Source organism: Rousettus aegyptiacus, unplaced genomic scaffold, assembly GCF_014176215.1.
Source record: "Rousettus aegyptiacus isolate mRouAeg1 unplaced genomic scaffold, mRouAeg1.p scaffold_m13_p_17, whole genome shotgun sequence".
Classification (NCBI taxonomy): Eukaryota; Metazoa; Chordata; class Mammalia; order Chiroptera; family Pteropodidae; genus Rousettus; species Rousettus aegyptiacus.
In genome coordinates, this window is record NW_023416292.1 from 12,198,146 (window position 1) to 12,214,254 (window position 16,109).

General features: G+C 35.3%; 2 protein-coding genes across 3 annotated transcripts in view; one reads left to right on the plus strand and one right to left on the minus strand.

The window, feature by feature from the left end:
* TRMT1L (tRNA methyltransferase 1 like) overlaps nt 1–3,013 on the plus strand; it is a 28,347-nt gene extending 25,334 nt beyond the window's left edge. Inside the window, exons 13-15 of the mRNA XM_016145620.2 lie at nt 169–231; nt 1,616–1,742; nt 1,836–3,013. Of these exons, the coding sequence (XP_016001106.2) occupies nt 169–231; nt 1,616–1,742; nt 1,836–2,088 (443 nt within the window). The 3' untranslated portion in view covers nt 2,089–3,013. The remainder of the gene's footprint in view (nt 1–168; nt 232–1,615; nt 1,743–1,835) is intronic.
* A 6,938-nt stretch (nt 3,014–9,951) lies between these two features.
* The window catches only part of RNF2 (ring finger protein 2), a 28,562-nt gene continuing 22,404 nt past the window's right edge, over nt 9,952–16,109 (minus strand). For both annotated transcript variants that reach the window (XM_016145614.2, XM_016145613.2), the window contains exons 4-7: nt 15,388–15,603; nt 13,247–13,519; nt 12,241–12,412; nt 9,952–11,945 (exon numbers count right to left, since the gene is read on the minus strand). In XM_016145614.2, the coding sequence (XP_016001100.1) occupies nt 11,844–11,945; nt 12,241–12,412; nt 13,247–13,519; nt 15,388–15,603 (763 nt within the window). In that variant the 3' untranslated portion in view covers nt 9,952–11,843. The remainder of the gene's footprint in view (nt 11,946–12,240; nt 12,413–13,246; nt 13,520–15,387; nt 15,604–16,109) is intronic.

The following is a 16,109-nucleotide window of genomic DNA, read 5'->3' on the forward strand; positions in this document are numbered from 1 at the left end:
GTCTATTAGACATCCTAGCATTTCTCGTAAGTCCTTAGAAACAGCAGGTATTATAGACTTGAAAATGGAATTGCCGTTTTTGCTACAGTCTGTAATATGTAGCAAAGAATGTGGGAAGAATGTGACTATAATTTAGTAAAATATTCTGATTCCCATTTTTTATTTTAGAAGAATGTGGTGTATTTATTAAAACTACAGATGATACCACAACAGATAATTACACTGCACAAGGTATGTACGGATGTGTGTGTGGGTGTAGGTACCTATGTGTGTATCTGTGCAAAAAGGCGGCACAAAGGGAGGAAGAGATGAGACTGTTTTGGGAACCTATATCAAAATGCCTTTTTATCACATTATACTGACAACATAATTATAATAAAACTTATTTATCTGGCATTGCTCAGTTCAAAATTTCTATTAACATGTACTTTGTTCACCTCTCTAGTATATGGTGATCGCTTTGAAAGAGCTAGGAGATATTGAAGAACCATGAGAACCAAAATAAGATCAAATTATATTTGATAAGTTTATAGTGTTAAGATTAAATTTTATTTTTTAAAACTTTCTCAGGATATGTATAGCAATTCCATTGAAGACCTATTCTCTAGCCATAAGAATTTATTATATAGCTTCTGTTATAATTTGGAATATATGCATACTTTAAAATATAGTTATATTAGCCATTGAAAATTCCTATCAAAACGGTGTTAAGATTTATAACAGATTTATATCAGATATTAGAATCTAAAGACAACTTTAGATTCTAAATGTTTTGAATACAGGTAAAAAGAAGAGTGTTAAAGTTGAAAGAGCAGAGGATTATAATTATAACCTGTAATCTTGTATTAGTTGGTTAACATTTTAGTGTTGCTTTTCAAGGACAAGAAAACCTCAACTCCTGCTAATAGCATGTTGTTTAATGACTACTGCATGCTTTAATAGTCACGTTCATTTGGTATGTGCAGCGATTTTGCTAACATTCAAATCACTTAAAATGGTTAATTCTACTTAATTTCTTTATTGAAGGGAAGAAAAAGGCATTATTAGTATCCTGTAAAGAACATTAGATTTAGAGTATCATTCTACTTCTTCGTGTGGTTTGTTGTGTAACCTTGGCCATGTTTTGTGTTCATTGAATACCTATGATGTACCAAACACTGGCATTCAGAACAGGGTAGATATAAAAGTGGAAGGACATCACCCCGAGGAACGGAGACTGTAACCTGGGAAGAAAGGATTTACATACATATATCTAAATACATGAAACAATAAAAAGAAAAAATGACAACTTATAGTATTGACAGTAATGAAATCTGTGAGGTGATTGGTCTAGAATTCATAAAAAGCTTTCTACAGATAATAGAGTTGAGGCTTGAAATTGAAGGTAGGAAGTAAGTTCTGACTCAGCAGCTAAAAATGACATCACTGAAGGACAGTGAAAATATCAAGAATAAATATTCTTATAATAAAAAGTTCTCTTAAAAATTAAGATTGGATAGACAGGTTGAAATGGTATGTCAGAGGATTCAGACTTGAGACAGCATATAGTTACAAAAGTATTTGGTTTGTTAATTTTTAAGAGAACGCTAACTTTGTCTGTTTGTATGTGTTTCAGGAAAGAGGAAAGGTAATGAAACAATCACAAATTTAGCCAAGAAGCAAAAGACTGATGTCAGTACTGAACATCCTCCCTTTTATTACAACATCCACAGACACAGTATTAAAGGGATGAATATGCCAAAGTAAGATTGCCAGCAAATGGCAACGTATATATTTTATATTTTAATAACACTGTGATTTAAATAAAAATACTTCTTTTCTTTTCCTTGTTGCAGGTTAAAAAAGTTCCTGTGCTATCTTTCTCAAGCAGGCTTTCGAGTAAGCCGAACTCATTTTGACCCAATGGGTGTTCGTACAGATGCACCCCTGATGCAGTTTAAATCTATCCTTTTAAAGTACAGCACCCCCACCTACACTGGAGGACAGTCAGAGGGCCACGTCCAGGCAGCATCCGAAGACACAGTAACTGACAGGGTTGAAATGTCAGTGAATGACAAAGCAGAAGCAAGTGGCTGCAGAAGATGGTAAATGTAGAGTTTATTCGCAGATGTCTGTATAGATGGCCTAATAGTTCTCTATACCAACTGTAGTTCTTTTCTACGCCTTCAACTCAGTGGTGTAAAAATAAAAATGGTACTGTTTTCATTCAATAAATTAGCAGTTTCTAATTTTAAGCTGGTTTGGAAGCTACGCTTTTCAAGTTTTTCTTAAAGAAAACTTAAAATTTTAAAGAAAACATTTCATATGAAGTCAAGTTTATGACTGAGATCACCCTACTGTTTAATAACTCAAAAAATTTTCACATGCAAAAAAGTGTTTGGAATTTTATGTTATGGAAGCCATTCTTTACTATTCCTAATCATATCTGTACTTAAACTGCCCTGAATGGAATTGAAATAACAGTGTCCTTTCAGGTCACTAACATATTTCATAATTATGAAGCTAAAATATGTTCCTGATTTTAAGAAATCATACCTGTCCCACATTGATCTTTTATTACTAGCTTTTGGGAAATTATATACTTGCCTGAGATAAAAATATATTTTTCTTGTAAGTTTAAGGTCTAGGTGACTAAACTTCAAAGGAAGATTTTGTCAAAGAAAAATGAGACCATTGATGTAATTGTTCGCAAGCACTGACATTCTCAAGGAGAGATTTTGTTCTAAATTAAACAAGTCGGGTGATCTCAAGTGCCTCAGTTAATGCACGTACAATATTCATTTGCTTGGTTGTGCTACCTCAGATTTGAACTTGTTACCTTATGAATCTATGAAGTAAGGATTTTTGTTTTCAGGGTGTTTTAGTTTTTCTTTCGTAGTTTTTTTTTTTTTTTTTTTTGGTGTGTGTTTGCTGATTTTTTTGTATAGTAGCCCAAGCTAACATAACAATGAAAATTAGTTGGAAAAAAAAGTTTTTGTTTCCAGTAATAAATACTGTTCTTGCTTCATCTGAATTATGAGTTTGGGTGAAAAGATTTAGTATTAAGTTTAGATTTTTGTCTCAAGGATTTAATACATATTTATACTAGAGTATCTGTTAGAGGAAATAACTTTATAATCATTAAGCTTGGTGGATGGAGTTAATGAGATTTTAAATATACTACATAAGAAACTACTGCCATGACATATACAAAAATCCAGGGAGTGAGGTATTACATCTACACAGATTATTTGGCAGCAATAAAATAAATCTTTCTATTATTACAACACGGTCCTAGGAGGATGTTTTTTCTTTACTCCAATTAATGGAATCATTGATTTTAGTAAAATAAATGAATAGATGAAGTACCTTCTATGATGAACATAAAAAAACTATAATTCTTGCCAAGTAAAATTATAAACTCAGAAATGAGCACAAAAAGAAATAAAAGTTGTTACTTTTTTCTTTACACAGTTTGAAAGAAAAATTACCGTAAATCAAAAGGCAAATAAATATTTGGACCTTCTGCTTTAGTATATATTGTTAAATTCAGTAACAGTCTCAGATTTTTCTGCATGCTTTTCAGCATGGCATATTTTGATCAATGATGAAGCTCAGTTTTATGCCAGAGCCTAACTTGATATGCAATTATATAAATTAGTTATTTAAAATAGATGTTTATCTGTATTAATTTCACGTATACAGGAAGACTTCCTGAAGAGTTTGGTAGGAGTAGTCTGGAACTCTGTTAAAGGACCCTATCAATCTAAAGAGGAAAATACTTTTAAAATTCCATCTAATTCTACATTAGCATTTTGTTCCCTCAAAAATAGTAATTTAGGACATAAAATAACATCAATTGTATCCGTCCGTTAAACACAAGAAACAGTAAACACAAGAAACCAGTTCTTACTCCAATCAGGAAACCAGTGTGTTGACTCTGCTAGTTGCTAATTCATATTCTAACCACATACTCAGGAAATGGGAGAAGGAACTAAGGATTTGGGTAAAAACTCCATCTATCACCTGACTTCCATAAGACTCTACTCTGAATAAATACATGATGTTCTGATTTCCAGGAATTAAACGAGGTCAGTTAGTAATCCCAAAAGGTCTACGAATTTCTTTCCTCATTGTATAACTGCTGTGGTAAATGGCCACAGGTTACTTTGGAGAAGGCTAAGAGGGACATACGGGACCCAAACTTGTGATGTTACGGCAGGGTCCTTTCTCAAAGGGCTCTGGGAATGTGAACTAAATCCGATCTGGGAAATGGATAAGGGATCCTGACTACTACAGTGGCTCAAGTCAGACCTATAGTTTTCAGTTACATAAATCAAACAGAGCCACTTTGTCATTTGGGTCACATAATCAAGTAGCCAAGGCCAAAAAATATCCCTTTGTCAGACTATACTATAAAGCTTTTCAGGGCGCTCCTCTGTTCACCTGTGTATTTCTCAATGCCTTAGTCAATAAGGCTCTTACGAGGGATATAGTAGGAAGATGGCTGAGCAGATCACACATAGTTCCGCTCCAACACTCCTAAGTCTTTGATTTCCTTTCTCTATATTGTATCAAGGCATTTCTAGCATCTCACTTCCAATTTATGCTGAGTCAAAATTTCAGCCAAGTAAACCACCACACCCAGCTGTGCAAACTGACAAAATGAGACAGACTCTCTGGTATAAGTGTACCTTATAGAGAGTTTGGCCCAGTTTAAATTAAGCTCCTTCAAGATCCAGCACTCTACACTCTCTCAGGACGCACTTTGTATTTGTCCCTCAGAACATACTGGGATCTGACTATCCTGGAGATGAGGGATTAACTGTAGGGATAAAGCAGTGAACTGCTTTTTTAAACCTAACTACTTGAGTGAGGTTATTAAGGGATCATCGTCCAAAGCAACAAACATCTAAGGGGGTTCTCCCATTTTAAGCGAAGCTCACTGGAGGTAAGGATTTAGGATACTGATTCGTCCAAATCTTTCCAAAACTCTTACTCCAATTCTCAGAATGCTACTCTCCTGACCAGTGTCTCTCACTTAAGACACCTGACAAGACAGCAAACTCTGCCAATTTACAGGATCAAACTTTCTTTTCCATCTATGTCAGCCTTAAAGCTATAGGAGAGGCCAGAAAAGTGAATATCTCACAACTTCAGTCTCCATATGGAGACTGACTCTCCCTCATTAGGGAAAGGAATTCACAAAGACCAGGAAGAGTTTAAAAAAGCAGAACATCTATAAAAAGTGAAAGCCAATATCAACATTTGTCTGCCATGCCTTATCACCCATGGCCATTTGATCCCTTTCTCTGCTGCCACCCTTCCCCCACTCTGCATGGAACCCCTCTTCTAACCCATGGATCCTTCCCTAGTTCTCAGGAGTGGATAAGACTGTTAACTTTAAAGTGTGTGTACATTGTAAATATGAGTTATCCCCAAACTGCAAACTTCAACCTATTTTCAGATCATGTAGGCCAGAGAACAAAACTTGCCAAGTAAAAACATTTCTTAGGAAGTGGCATATTAATTTTAAGGGCTTATATTTATGTGAGATCTAGCACTACACAGTGTTGTCTTTATATTATATAATCCACTGTATAGCTACATGAAATTAACTCATCTATCCAAAGCCATTCTGAAACTATTTAGCTAGGATCCAACCCCAGGCTGACTTCAGTGCTCACACTTTCAGTCGCTTGGTGATCTACTTTATTACGGGAAATAAAGACATACATAAAAGTTTAATTATAAAGTCTGACCACAGGCAGTCCCTTAGAAACTTCTGGAATAGAATTATTACAAAAATAGTTAACTACTGGCCTACTTACTTTTTCCGTATCTGAAACCCTCTTAACAGTATACTTTGTACTCAATAACCTATGCATACACAGAAAGCACTAACTCTTTCAGCGTCATTCCCACTTTCCATGGCCAAGATCTTCCCAGAATTATTTTTGATAGCAAAATCTTTGAAAACTACAACTTTGGATAAAAAACCATTAAACTCCAGATCTCAGCATTCAGTTACGACTTGAAAATCTTAAAACATTTGGAAAGAATCTGTTATTTTAAGTGTGCCCAATCCCGTATCTTATTACATACTTTCGAAGCTAAAGTATTCGTTTTCCAGAGATGGAAAGGACTACAGACAACACCGACCCCCTCGTCTTAGACAGGACACTGCCAATGGGGTTAAGGAACTCAGAGGCTTGGCCGAGGTTACACCACAATAGGGTACAGTATGTCTTCAAGTCTAATAGCTACTTTGCTTCTCTTTTAGTTACTGTTGTTTTTCCATTCATTTACTTTCAATGTTTTTTTTAAACTAATGCTTCATATGGACAATATGTACCTGCATTGTTTTTAGTCCATTCTGCCAATATTTGCCTTTTATTGTAGCGTTTAGCCCATTACCATCTAATGTAATTAATGGTAACAGGATTTATATGTTAGTTTGCTGATTTCTGTTATGTCTTTCTCCTTCCATTACAGGCTTTTGTGTTAAACGTTATTTTCTCATGTACTACTTTAATATCATTTCTTTCACTTTTTTTTTTTTAAGTATTTCCTTGTGGTTGTGCTAGAGATGACAAGTGACATCCTAATTTAAAATAATCTAGTTCAGATTAATACCAACCTAATTTCAACATTTTACAAAACCTTTGCTGCTCCAATATAGCTCCATTCCCTCCTTGATGTTCTATGCTGTTGCATAAAAATTATACATTATAGGTCATTCAACAGTTTTATATGTTACTTCATGCAGTTTTCTTTTAAATCAGAATTACAAACAAAAGTACTGTTATGGAGTGAATGTCTGCATCCCCACCAAATCCATTATGTTGTAGCCCTAACCCCTAATGTGATGGTATTGGGAGACTGAGCCTATGGGAGATAATCAGTTTAGATGGGGTCATGAGGGTGTCCTTATAAAAAGTGGAAGTAGCTAGAACACTCTCCCCGTCTGCCACATGAAGAAACATCGAGAAGGCAGCCGTGAGGAACCAAATCTGCCCCAACCTTAATCTTGGACGTCCCAACCTCCAGAACAATGCAAAATAAATGAGCTGTTCAAGCCACCCTGTCTATGGCCTTTTGTTATAATAGTCCAAGCTCCTTGTTCTTGTGTGGGTTTACGTGACCACCTCATGTCCTTTATGTTCTTTCATTTCTGCCTGACTCCCTGCCACTAACAAAGCTGTTCTGTTTCTATGTAGAAATGTCTTAGTATCTTGCACTTTTGAGAAAGAATTTTGTTGCCTCTAGAATTCTTGGTTCACTGCCTTTTCCTTTCGGCACTTTGAATGCCATTCATGACCGCCTGGCTTTAACGACTTCTCAAGAGGAGCGAGTTGTTAATCTAACCCCAGACCCCTTGTATCACTTTTCTTTCTGCATCCAAGAATGTGTCTTGGAAGCACCTTTTGAGCTTAGATGTACAGATCGTTTTTCGCCAAATTTTGAAATTTTTGGCAATTATTTCTTCAAATACACTTCGTGCCCCTTTACTTCCTCTCCTTCTGGGACTCACATTATGCAGGTTAACACACTTGACGGTGTCCTGTGGGCCTCTGTATGTTTTTCCCCCCCTTCATTCCTTTTTCTGGTAGGATACTTTCACTTGGCCTATGTTTGTGTTATATTTCCACTGGTTCAAATCTGCTTAGCCCCACTATTCAATTTATTTCATTTACTGTATTTTTCCAATCCAAAATTTCTATTTGGTTCTCTTATAATTTTTATCTCTTTATTGTTATTCTCTACTTGATGAACGAACGACTTCTCACATTTAAGTTTTAAGACATGGTTTGAGTTCTTGGAACATGCTTTAAAAACTGATTTTAAGCCCAACATCTGGACTTCCTTATACTTTCCTATTTCTTTGCATGTCTTGTAAATTTCTGTTGAAAACTAGACATTTAAAATACTATAATGTGGCAACTCTGGACAAAAGAATCCCTTCACATCCTTGGGGTTTGTGGTGCCGTTTGTTTAGTGAACTTCCTGGACTAATTCTGTAAAGTCGGCATTCTTTGCTGTGTGACCTCTACATTCTGCTTTGTTAGCTTAAAAGTCAGCAAATGATTGGACAGAAAATTCCTTAAATGCCTTGAAACAATAACTCTCCTAAGCTTGATGAAGTGCTCTGTGAATGTGCTGGGACATGCCTTCAACACGTCAACATGAAGTGTACAGCTCTGCCTTAGCCTTTACTTCCTGCATACAGAGCCTCAAGTTCTGCCACAGGTTAGATTAGTACCTCCTTTGTTTTTTTCTTGAGATGCATACAGCCCTGCACAAGTAGGTATGTGTTGAGGATTTTAAGACGACTCCTTTTCTCATCTGGCATTTCAATTATTTCATGTTCAATTATCTAAGAATCTTGAGTCTCTGTTTTCTTTAATATACAAAGGAAATACTGTCTTTCTCACAAGGTTCAGAGGACTTAAAATGATATATAAAGCTATATTACAAAGCTACAATAACAAACAGTATGATACTGGTAAAAGTACAGTCATTAACAGAGCTCCGAAATAAACCCTCACATATAAGGGCAATTAATTTTTGAGTGAGGCTGCCAAGACAATTCAAGGCAAAAGGGCATCTTTTCAACAAAAGATGCTGGGAAAACTGGATGTCTACATGTTGAACCCTTACCTTTCAACAAATACAATACTCAAAAGGGATCAAAGACCTAAAAATAAAAGCTGAAACTATAAAACTTAGAAGAAAACCTAAAGGAAAATCATGACATTGTATTTGGATATGACACCAAAAGTACAGGCAACAACAACAACAAAAAAAAATAGGAAAACTGAACTTCACTAAAATTTAAAACTTTTGTGCAAAGGAAACTACAGAGAGTAAAAAGGCAAGCACAGAATAAAAAAAAAAAGTTTGCAAATCACATATCTGATAATGTATTAATATCTGGAATATATAAAGAACTCCTACAACAAAAAAACAACCATTAAAGATGGGTAAAAGACTGAACTAGATACTTCTCCACAGAAGATATACAATGGCCAATACACACATGAAAAGATGCTTAGCATAGCAAACCATTAGGGAAATGCAAATGAAAGCCACAGTAACACTTTACATCCATTAGGATAGCTATCAAAAAAACCAAAAAACAAAAACAAAGCAAGCTCTTGGCGAGGATGTAGAAAACCTGGAATCCTTCTACTTTGCTGGTGGGAATGTAAAATTGTATAGCCACCTTGGAAAAGTTTGGGGTTCTTTGAAAAATTAAACACAGAATTATCATATGACCCAACAACTTCACTCCTTGGTATATACTTGAACAGATAGGTATACAAAAATGTTCATAGCAGCATTATTCACAATAGTAAAAAGTGTCCATCAATCGAAATGTCCATCAACAGATGAATAAACAAAATGTGTATATACGTACAATGAAATATTATTTGGCCATAAAAAGGTATGAAATTCTGATACATGTTACAACATGAATGATACTTGAAAACATCATGCTATGTGAAATGAGACACAAAGAACAAATATTGTATTGATTCCACTTACATATGGTACCTAAAATCAATCAAATTCAAAGAGAAAATGAAATAGAGGCTACCAGGCGCTGGGGTACGAAGAGGAAATGGGGAATTATTGTTTAATGGATACAGAGTTTGTGATAATAAAAAATTTCTGGAAATGGTGGTAGTGGTTACAAAATATTGTGAATGCATTTAATGCCAATGAATGGTATGCTTAAAAATGGTTAAAATGGTAAATTTAGTTATGTGTATTTTACAATAAATTTTAAAATGACAATGTATCCAAAGGCCCCTCACCACATTCAGTGACCTTTGTTCCTCAGTTGAGATGGTGGTTACAGAATTTACTCAGATAATACTTTATGAAATCTTGGTTGGTGGTGATGAACAAAAGTACCCCCCCACCCAAAACACATGCATGCGTGCGCGCACACACACAACACTACACTCGATGCTCAAATACTTATATTTTGCAAAGGATTACACATCCAATGAATTCACTAATGATGCAGAGTTTACATCCTCCCATAGTGACTGATACATACATTCTCTAAGCACAAAGCTTATATTCACAAATAACTTTTTGCTTAAAGACAAAATTTCAATAATCACAATGGGAATTTAGTTATTTAATGCAACTACTAATCTAATGTCACCAATAAAATCTAAACAGTTATATCACAAAACCAGGGTTATATTGAGTGGACATGCATCATCAATAATCTATACAACTTAACATTACACCAGAAAAGGAATTGAATACAAAATTTCCCTTGGTTTTGGTGGTTTTCAAATTTCATGGCACAGATTACCAAAAAAACCGTAAAAACAGATTTTAAGTATTTTCAATAAAATGGTAAAAACCTGAATAAGCCTCTAAATTTTCATATTGGGCTGAAGAATTTAAAACGTCAAGCTGGCCCCAATCTGTCAAAAATGACAGATAAATAGTTAAAATGAATAGACAGGCTTTAGTTACAATGGTTCGAGAGGACTAGTCCCCCGCGGCAAAAACCCTTTAGGGTTTATTTCTCAATGAAAACATATCTTTGTAAATACTGTAATATAAACTTGGAAACATACCTGAAATCAGGACACGGATGAAAAATAACACACAAGTCCATCTTATTTCTGACCTGTCATCATAAAGCCTTCTGGGTCCAAATGCCAAACACTGTCCCTCAATATAAAACTAAGAAGAGCAGAATGACTTTTACCCACCTGGCTTGACATTTTCCTACAGAATTATCTTTTACTACATGTCAAGGCAGGGCTCAAGCTCCACTAACTTGCTTCTCTAGAGTGTAATTAGCAGAGCACCAAATTTTATAAACTGATATATGGCAACACAAAATGCTAAACACACTTTCCAAACAGAAGCAAACTTTTTTTTTCCTGCTATTAGTTCTATGTGCCATATTATTCTTAACTTACGTAGCTAACAAAAAAAAAGAATTAGGGGAGCTTTGAACATATCTTGTACTTTTCATCAAGGCTAAAGTGCAAAATATCTCCATATCTCTGGTATTTTAATAGGAAAAAAACACCAAACACACGTAATAAAAGAACTGAAGTGACAGGAGAACTAATACAAAAAAAAGACCTCTTTAAATATACACTTGAAGACTACATAAGACCAATATAATATTTCTTTCTTCAGTGAAATCTGTAAATGAACCAAGTTCTCATAGAACTTGAGATTTTGTTTGATTCTCTCTCCCAGGATCATAAATTCCAAAATTACAGGGGGGGAAAATGGAAAAAAAATAACATTGCATGACAATGGACACGAAGTTCATAAAGAACCTTTTGTTAAAATGAGATATTATGGAAGAAAATACCATGAAAATAATAATCCTATGAGAATTTTTTTAAGCACAGTAAATTTGAGCCTTGGTCTTCATGAAGATACTACAGCTTATATAGAAAACTATAAATATACAAGACTCCAGGAAAAAAAGTCAAAATACATATTTAACATTCTGTAAGGCCTAAACTCTTGAAGGGAGGGAAAAGGACAGCCAACTGAATCTTAAGAATACTGAACTATGAAAAATTCCTGGGTCAAAGGGTGCTCCAAATGGAACCATACTTTGTGAAGACATACAACTTAGATATATTTTTTAAAGGAAAGAAAAGTACTAAACAATTGTAGTCCCTTCCAAAAAGGAAATCTTAAATTAAGGGGAAAGATTCTAATAGTGTAAACGAGTCTGGCTCAGAAAGAAAACTGAACAACATATCCAAGATTCTGTCCATAAAAGTAATGACGATACATCTTTAATAATAAAGAAATAGGCTATAAAAAAGTTCATTCTCAGAATTGGTTTTAGTAAAAGCTCATTTGTGCTCCTTTGTGGGTGCATAATAAAGTTCCATGGGTTTGTTCACTTTCCAGTATTTCTCACTGACCAATTCCAAAGAAAAAGAGCCATTTAATACCTAAAACAAAAAAAGAAAGAATTATGAAAACTGCTCAAAGCACAATAAGAGATGGAACAAACATAAAAGTCCACCATAAAAAAAAAAAATCTTAGGATAAACTTCTTGCCACTTATACTATTCATAATGGAACACATGAGAGGTATCAATCGAGAAGTTAACCACCCCTGTTCGCTCTCTCAGGGGACGCACGGTCCTGTCCTGTGCCGCGTTATTAGGCCCCACCCCACCCCTTTCCAACCTCAGGTGGCCAATGTGCTCCCAGTCTGAACAACCTATTATTTTAAATACTCACGGTGAACTGCCCACTGGCTGTTGCTATGTAGATGGTATACTGCTTCTCACTGGCTGTATCAAGGTTCATCTGGTTTGATTCTCCTTTGCTTCGAAGTTCTTCTAAAGCTAACCTCACAGCCAGGTACTTTGATAAATGATCAACAGTGGCATTACCTGAAGTCTTTATGTATCTGAAAAAATAAATCATTAAAAATTTAATTTCTAGATAAATGATGAAGATGTCCTTAAGGTTATAGAATACATTTCCATAAAATGTAAATCTGTCAATTGTTAACAAAAATAATATCATAAATTTATTCCTCTATTATCTAAAAATTTCTTACTGAAAGGTACAGAAGAGGGGAAAGCACATGCTTGCTACTATTTTATCTACCAGGCCACAGAAAATCCACCTACCTCATCATCCATAAAATGCTATAACAAAAAATCAAACAAATATACAAGTACTCAGTAAAAAGAGTACTGAAGAAAAAGAACATACCCCTCAACCCCAATGATCAAAGTTCTGCTGTCTACACCAAGAACAGTAAGAATATGAGCAAATTTCTTATTGTCTAAAAATTCATCAATTTTCTGATTTTTAAGACAACAGAAAAGTGCGAATCTTGGCATCTTCTTTGTAAAGCATGGTACACATCACTCACTCACTGAACAAATATTTGATGTTTATCTGCACTCATGGGCAGACAGTATGCGAAGATACAGTGGTGAAGTGGCCACCTTGCAGGCATAAATTTTAGAACCTATTGGCACACTAGTATCATTGTCAAAAATTTAAATGATCCCTTTTCCCCATCTACCTAGGAGGCTCATTCCTGTCAGATACCAACTGTGAGTGGGACGCACATGAAAAAGAAAACAACCCAGGCAGCCAGAATATCCACATGAGCCCGAGCATTCAATGGGATGACAAACAGTGTTTGTATTTCTTATGCAAAAATGCCTTTAAACTCCCTCGTTAAATTTCTGAATGTGGATAATCTGAAACTAACCCACACACTTACCTTGTCTGTGCACTGTCATCTTTTTCCATAAGTGTGGGATGAGGCCTGAACACTAGCTCGATTTCGCTAGCACCATCCATTACTGGGTCAATTGCCACTGTTGCATTGTTATTATCAAGCTCAAGCCCGGAATCATCAGATGTTTTCGTCCGTTTGTTACTAGGTCCTGCTTCCTGATTGCTGTGTGTGGACGCATTACTACAGTGAGAACTGTCACCATTGTCTTCTGCTCCACTACCATTCTCAATCTGTTGTTTCTTGCCTCGCTGTAATCTAGTCAATGAAAAAAAAAAAAGGGGTTGCAGAAAATTTACATTTAGACTTAAGCCTTTCCAGTGAATCAATTTTGAAGCATGTTTACTGAGCTTTAATAGAGTTCTAAAAGAAAATCTTGAGTACTGAGTTGGCTCCAAGTTGGATAATGGATTTCCCACATGTCCCTGAAAGGTCCTAGAGAACCCCACTCACACAGAGACAACCATTTAAATGACTTAAACAAATGTTTATATTCACTTAATAATTTTCTTTATTGTCTATAAGAATTATTGGCAATCCTTATTTATATCTTGATACCTCTTTGAGATTTTAAATCCAAAGAAAGGTATGATTCAGATAAGAATATTTAAAAGTTCTTTCTCTCTCTCTCTCTCTCTCTCTTTCTCTCTCTCTCTCTCTCTCGGTAAAAGGCTAAGTTGAATAACCATTAAAGTCCCTACAACTCTTAGGATTGTATGTCTTTTAAAATAAATACTTTCAATATTTAATGCCTTATTTTACTTTGCTAGATAGAATTGTAGGCCAGTTTAATATAATAAGACTGGAGCCCATCTTTTAACCTCTCAGCCAGCAGCTGAGAGGTTAAAAGTACAGGTTGTACTTTGGAACCACTCTTGGAACTTTATGAATACTGATGCCTGGACCCAGAGACTCTGGGGTATTACCTGATGCCCTGGGATTTAAAAGTTTTCCAAGTCATTCTGATGTTCAGACAAGGTGAGAATCACTAGGTATGGATGGGTCTCTCTCTACTGGCATCTCCTACTTTGGAAAAGGAAGACTCTTCCTGAGGCCTGACTATATTAAGAGACGCCAGAGAGGAAGAGTGGAAAAGAGAACGCGAGTACAAGGTAGCCAGATTATGCCATGTCTCGGAAGCCATCATTAAGTCGTTTAACCTGAATGTGAACAGAAGCTATTCGAGACTTTGGAGCAGAAGAGAACCATGATCTGACTTTCAATTTAACAGAATCACTCTGGGTGTTTGCTGTACTGAAAACAGACTATGTGGGGGTGGGCATGGAACGCAGAAACACCAATTAGGAGGCTTTTTCAGTACTTCGAATGAAAGATGACAGTGGCCTAGACCAATCTGGATTATTATGGAGAAAGATAAAATATATTTATTCACAGATTAGAATACATCAAGTGAGAAAAAAAGAGAGATATTAAGGGTGACTCCAAAGTTTTTGGCTAAAGTTAGTGGAAAGACGGAGCCGCCATCAACTGAAATGATCGAGAATGAAGAGAAGTAGGGAGTAAGAACAAAAAAGTTCAGTACTGGACGTAGCAAGTTTAAGAAATAGCTAATCACATACAAACGGAATCTGGAAAATATGGCCTCCTGAAAGGCAGCTGAAAAAAACTATTTAAAGTAAAATAAATTTGTCAAATGCTAAGATGGAGTCTGCAAATTAACAATTAGAATTTACAATGTGAATATCACTGGTGACACTGAAGACGATACGAGTGAGGGCCGGAGTGAAGGCGAAAGGCTGACCACCGAAGGTTCAAAACGCAATGGGAAAAGCAGAGAGATGGTGAGCACAGAGAGCTCTTTCAAGAAGTTCTGCACAATGAGGAGAAACAGAATGGTAGGGAGGCAGAGAGACAAGTGTGTATGAGAGAAGGCTTTGAAAAGTCCTAGTCCTAGGATTTTAAATAGAAAGAATACTTATTATACCTAGAGGCATATATTATACCTGGAGCCATAGATTGATTGTACCTGCATGAAAACGTATCCATGCAGAATCACGATTTGTTATTGCTCTTTGTCTTTTGAAAAACAGGCTGTTAAGTAAATCTGACATTAAATAAAATATTCAGAAAAATGGCTACCCTCTACGGCCTTCTTTCCCATATACCTGTTCAGGGCCTGTATCTTCAGTCCCTCCTCAATGCTGTGACTGAGTGCTTGCTGATTATTGTGCTTGTTGATCCTGGCTAATACTCTCTCTTGATGAGCTTCATACTCATCACGACTTGGATAAATTTTGCTGATGAGTGCATCAAAGTTTGGGTCTGGCCTTAGTGATCTTTTAGAAACTAGCTTTTTCCGACAGGTAGGACATTCTTTATTGCTAAATAAAAAAAGAGAGAAAAAAATGTAAACAATTCCAATATCTTTAGGCTAAAGACAAAAATATCTAGTTTCTAGATAGCTATCATCTTTATTCTAATACCTTTACTAAGTCACAGAAATTTAAACTAATTAACCTAAACTTTCTTGAAAATCTGAAAATCTGGGTAAGCAAGATTTTGGAAACCGCTGACATTCTATACTACTTTCCAACAGAGAAAAATATTTCGGAATAATTTCTATATAACCATTTTAGACACAGAAATTTATTCTTTCCTCATATAAATTTCCCCTTTCTGATATCCATGTCATATCAGGAAAACCTACCCACTAATATATATTACTTTATATATGTTATAAATTCTTTTATTAAAACAGCATATAAATATTATTTTATATACTTAAGAAATGGTAAAACCATGGCTTTATTCTTTGTAATTTCCTCAAATACTTATCCTATAAAGCTTCTAAAATTTTGTAAAATCAACTGTTTCAAAACAAAGATTC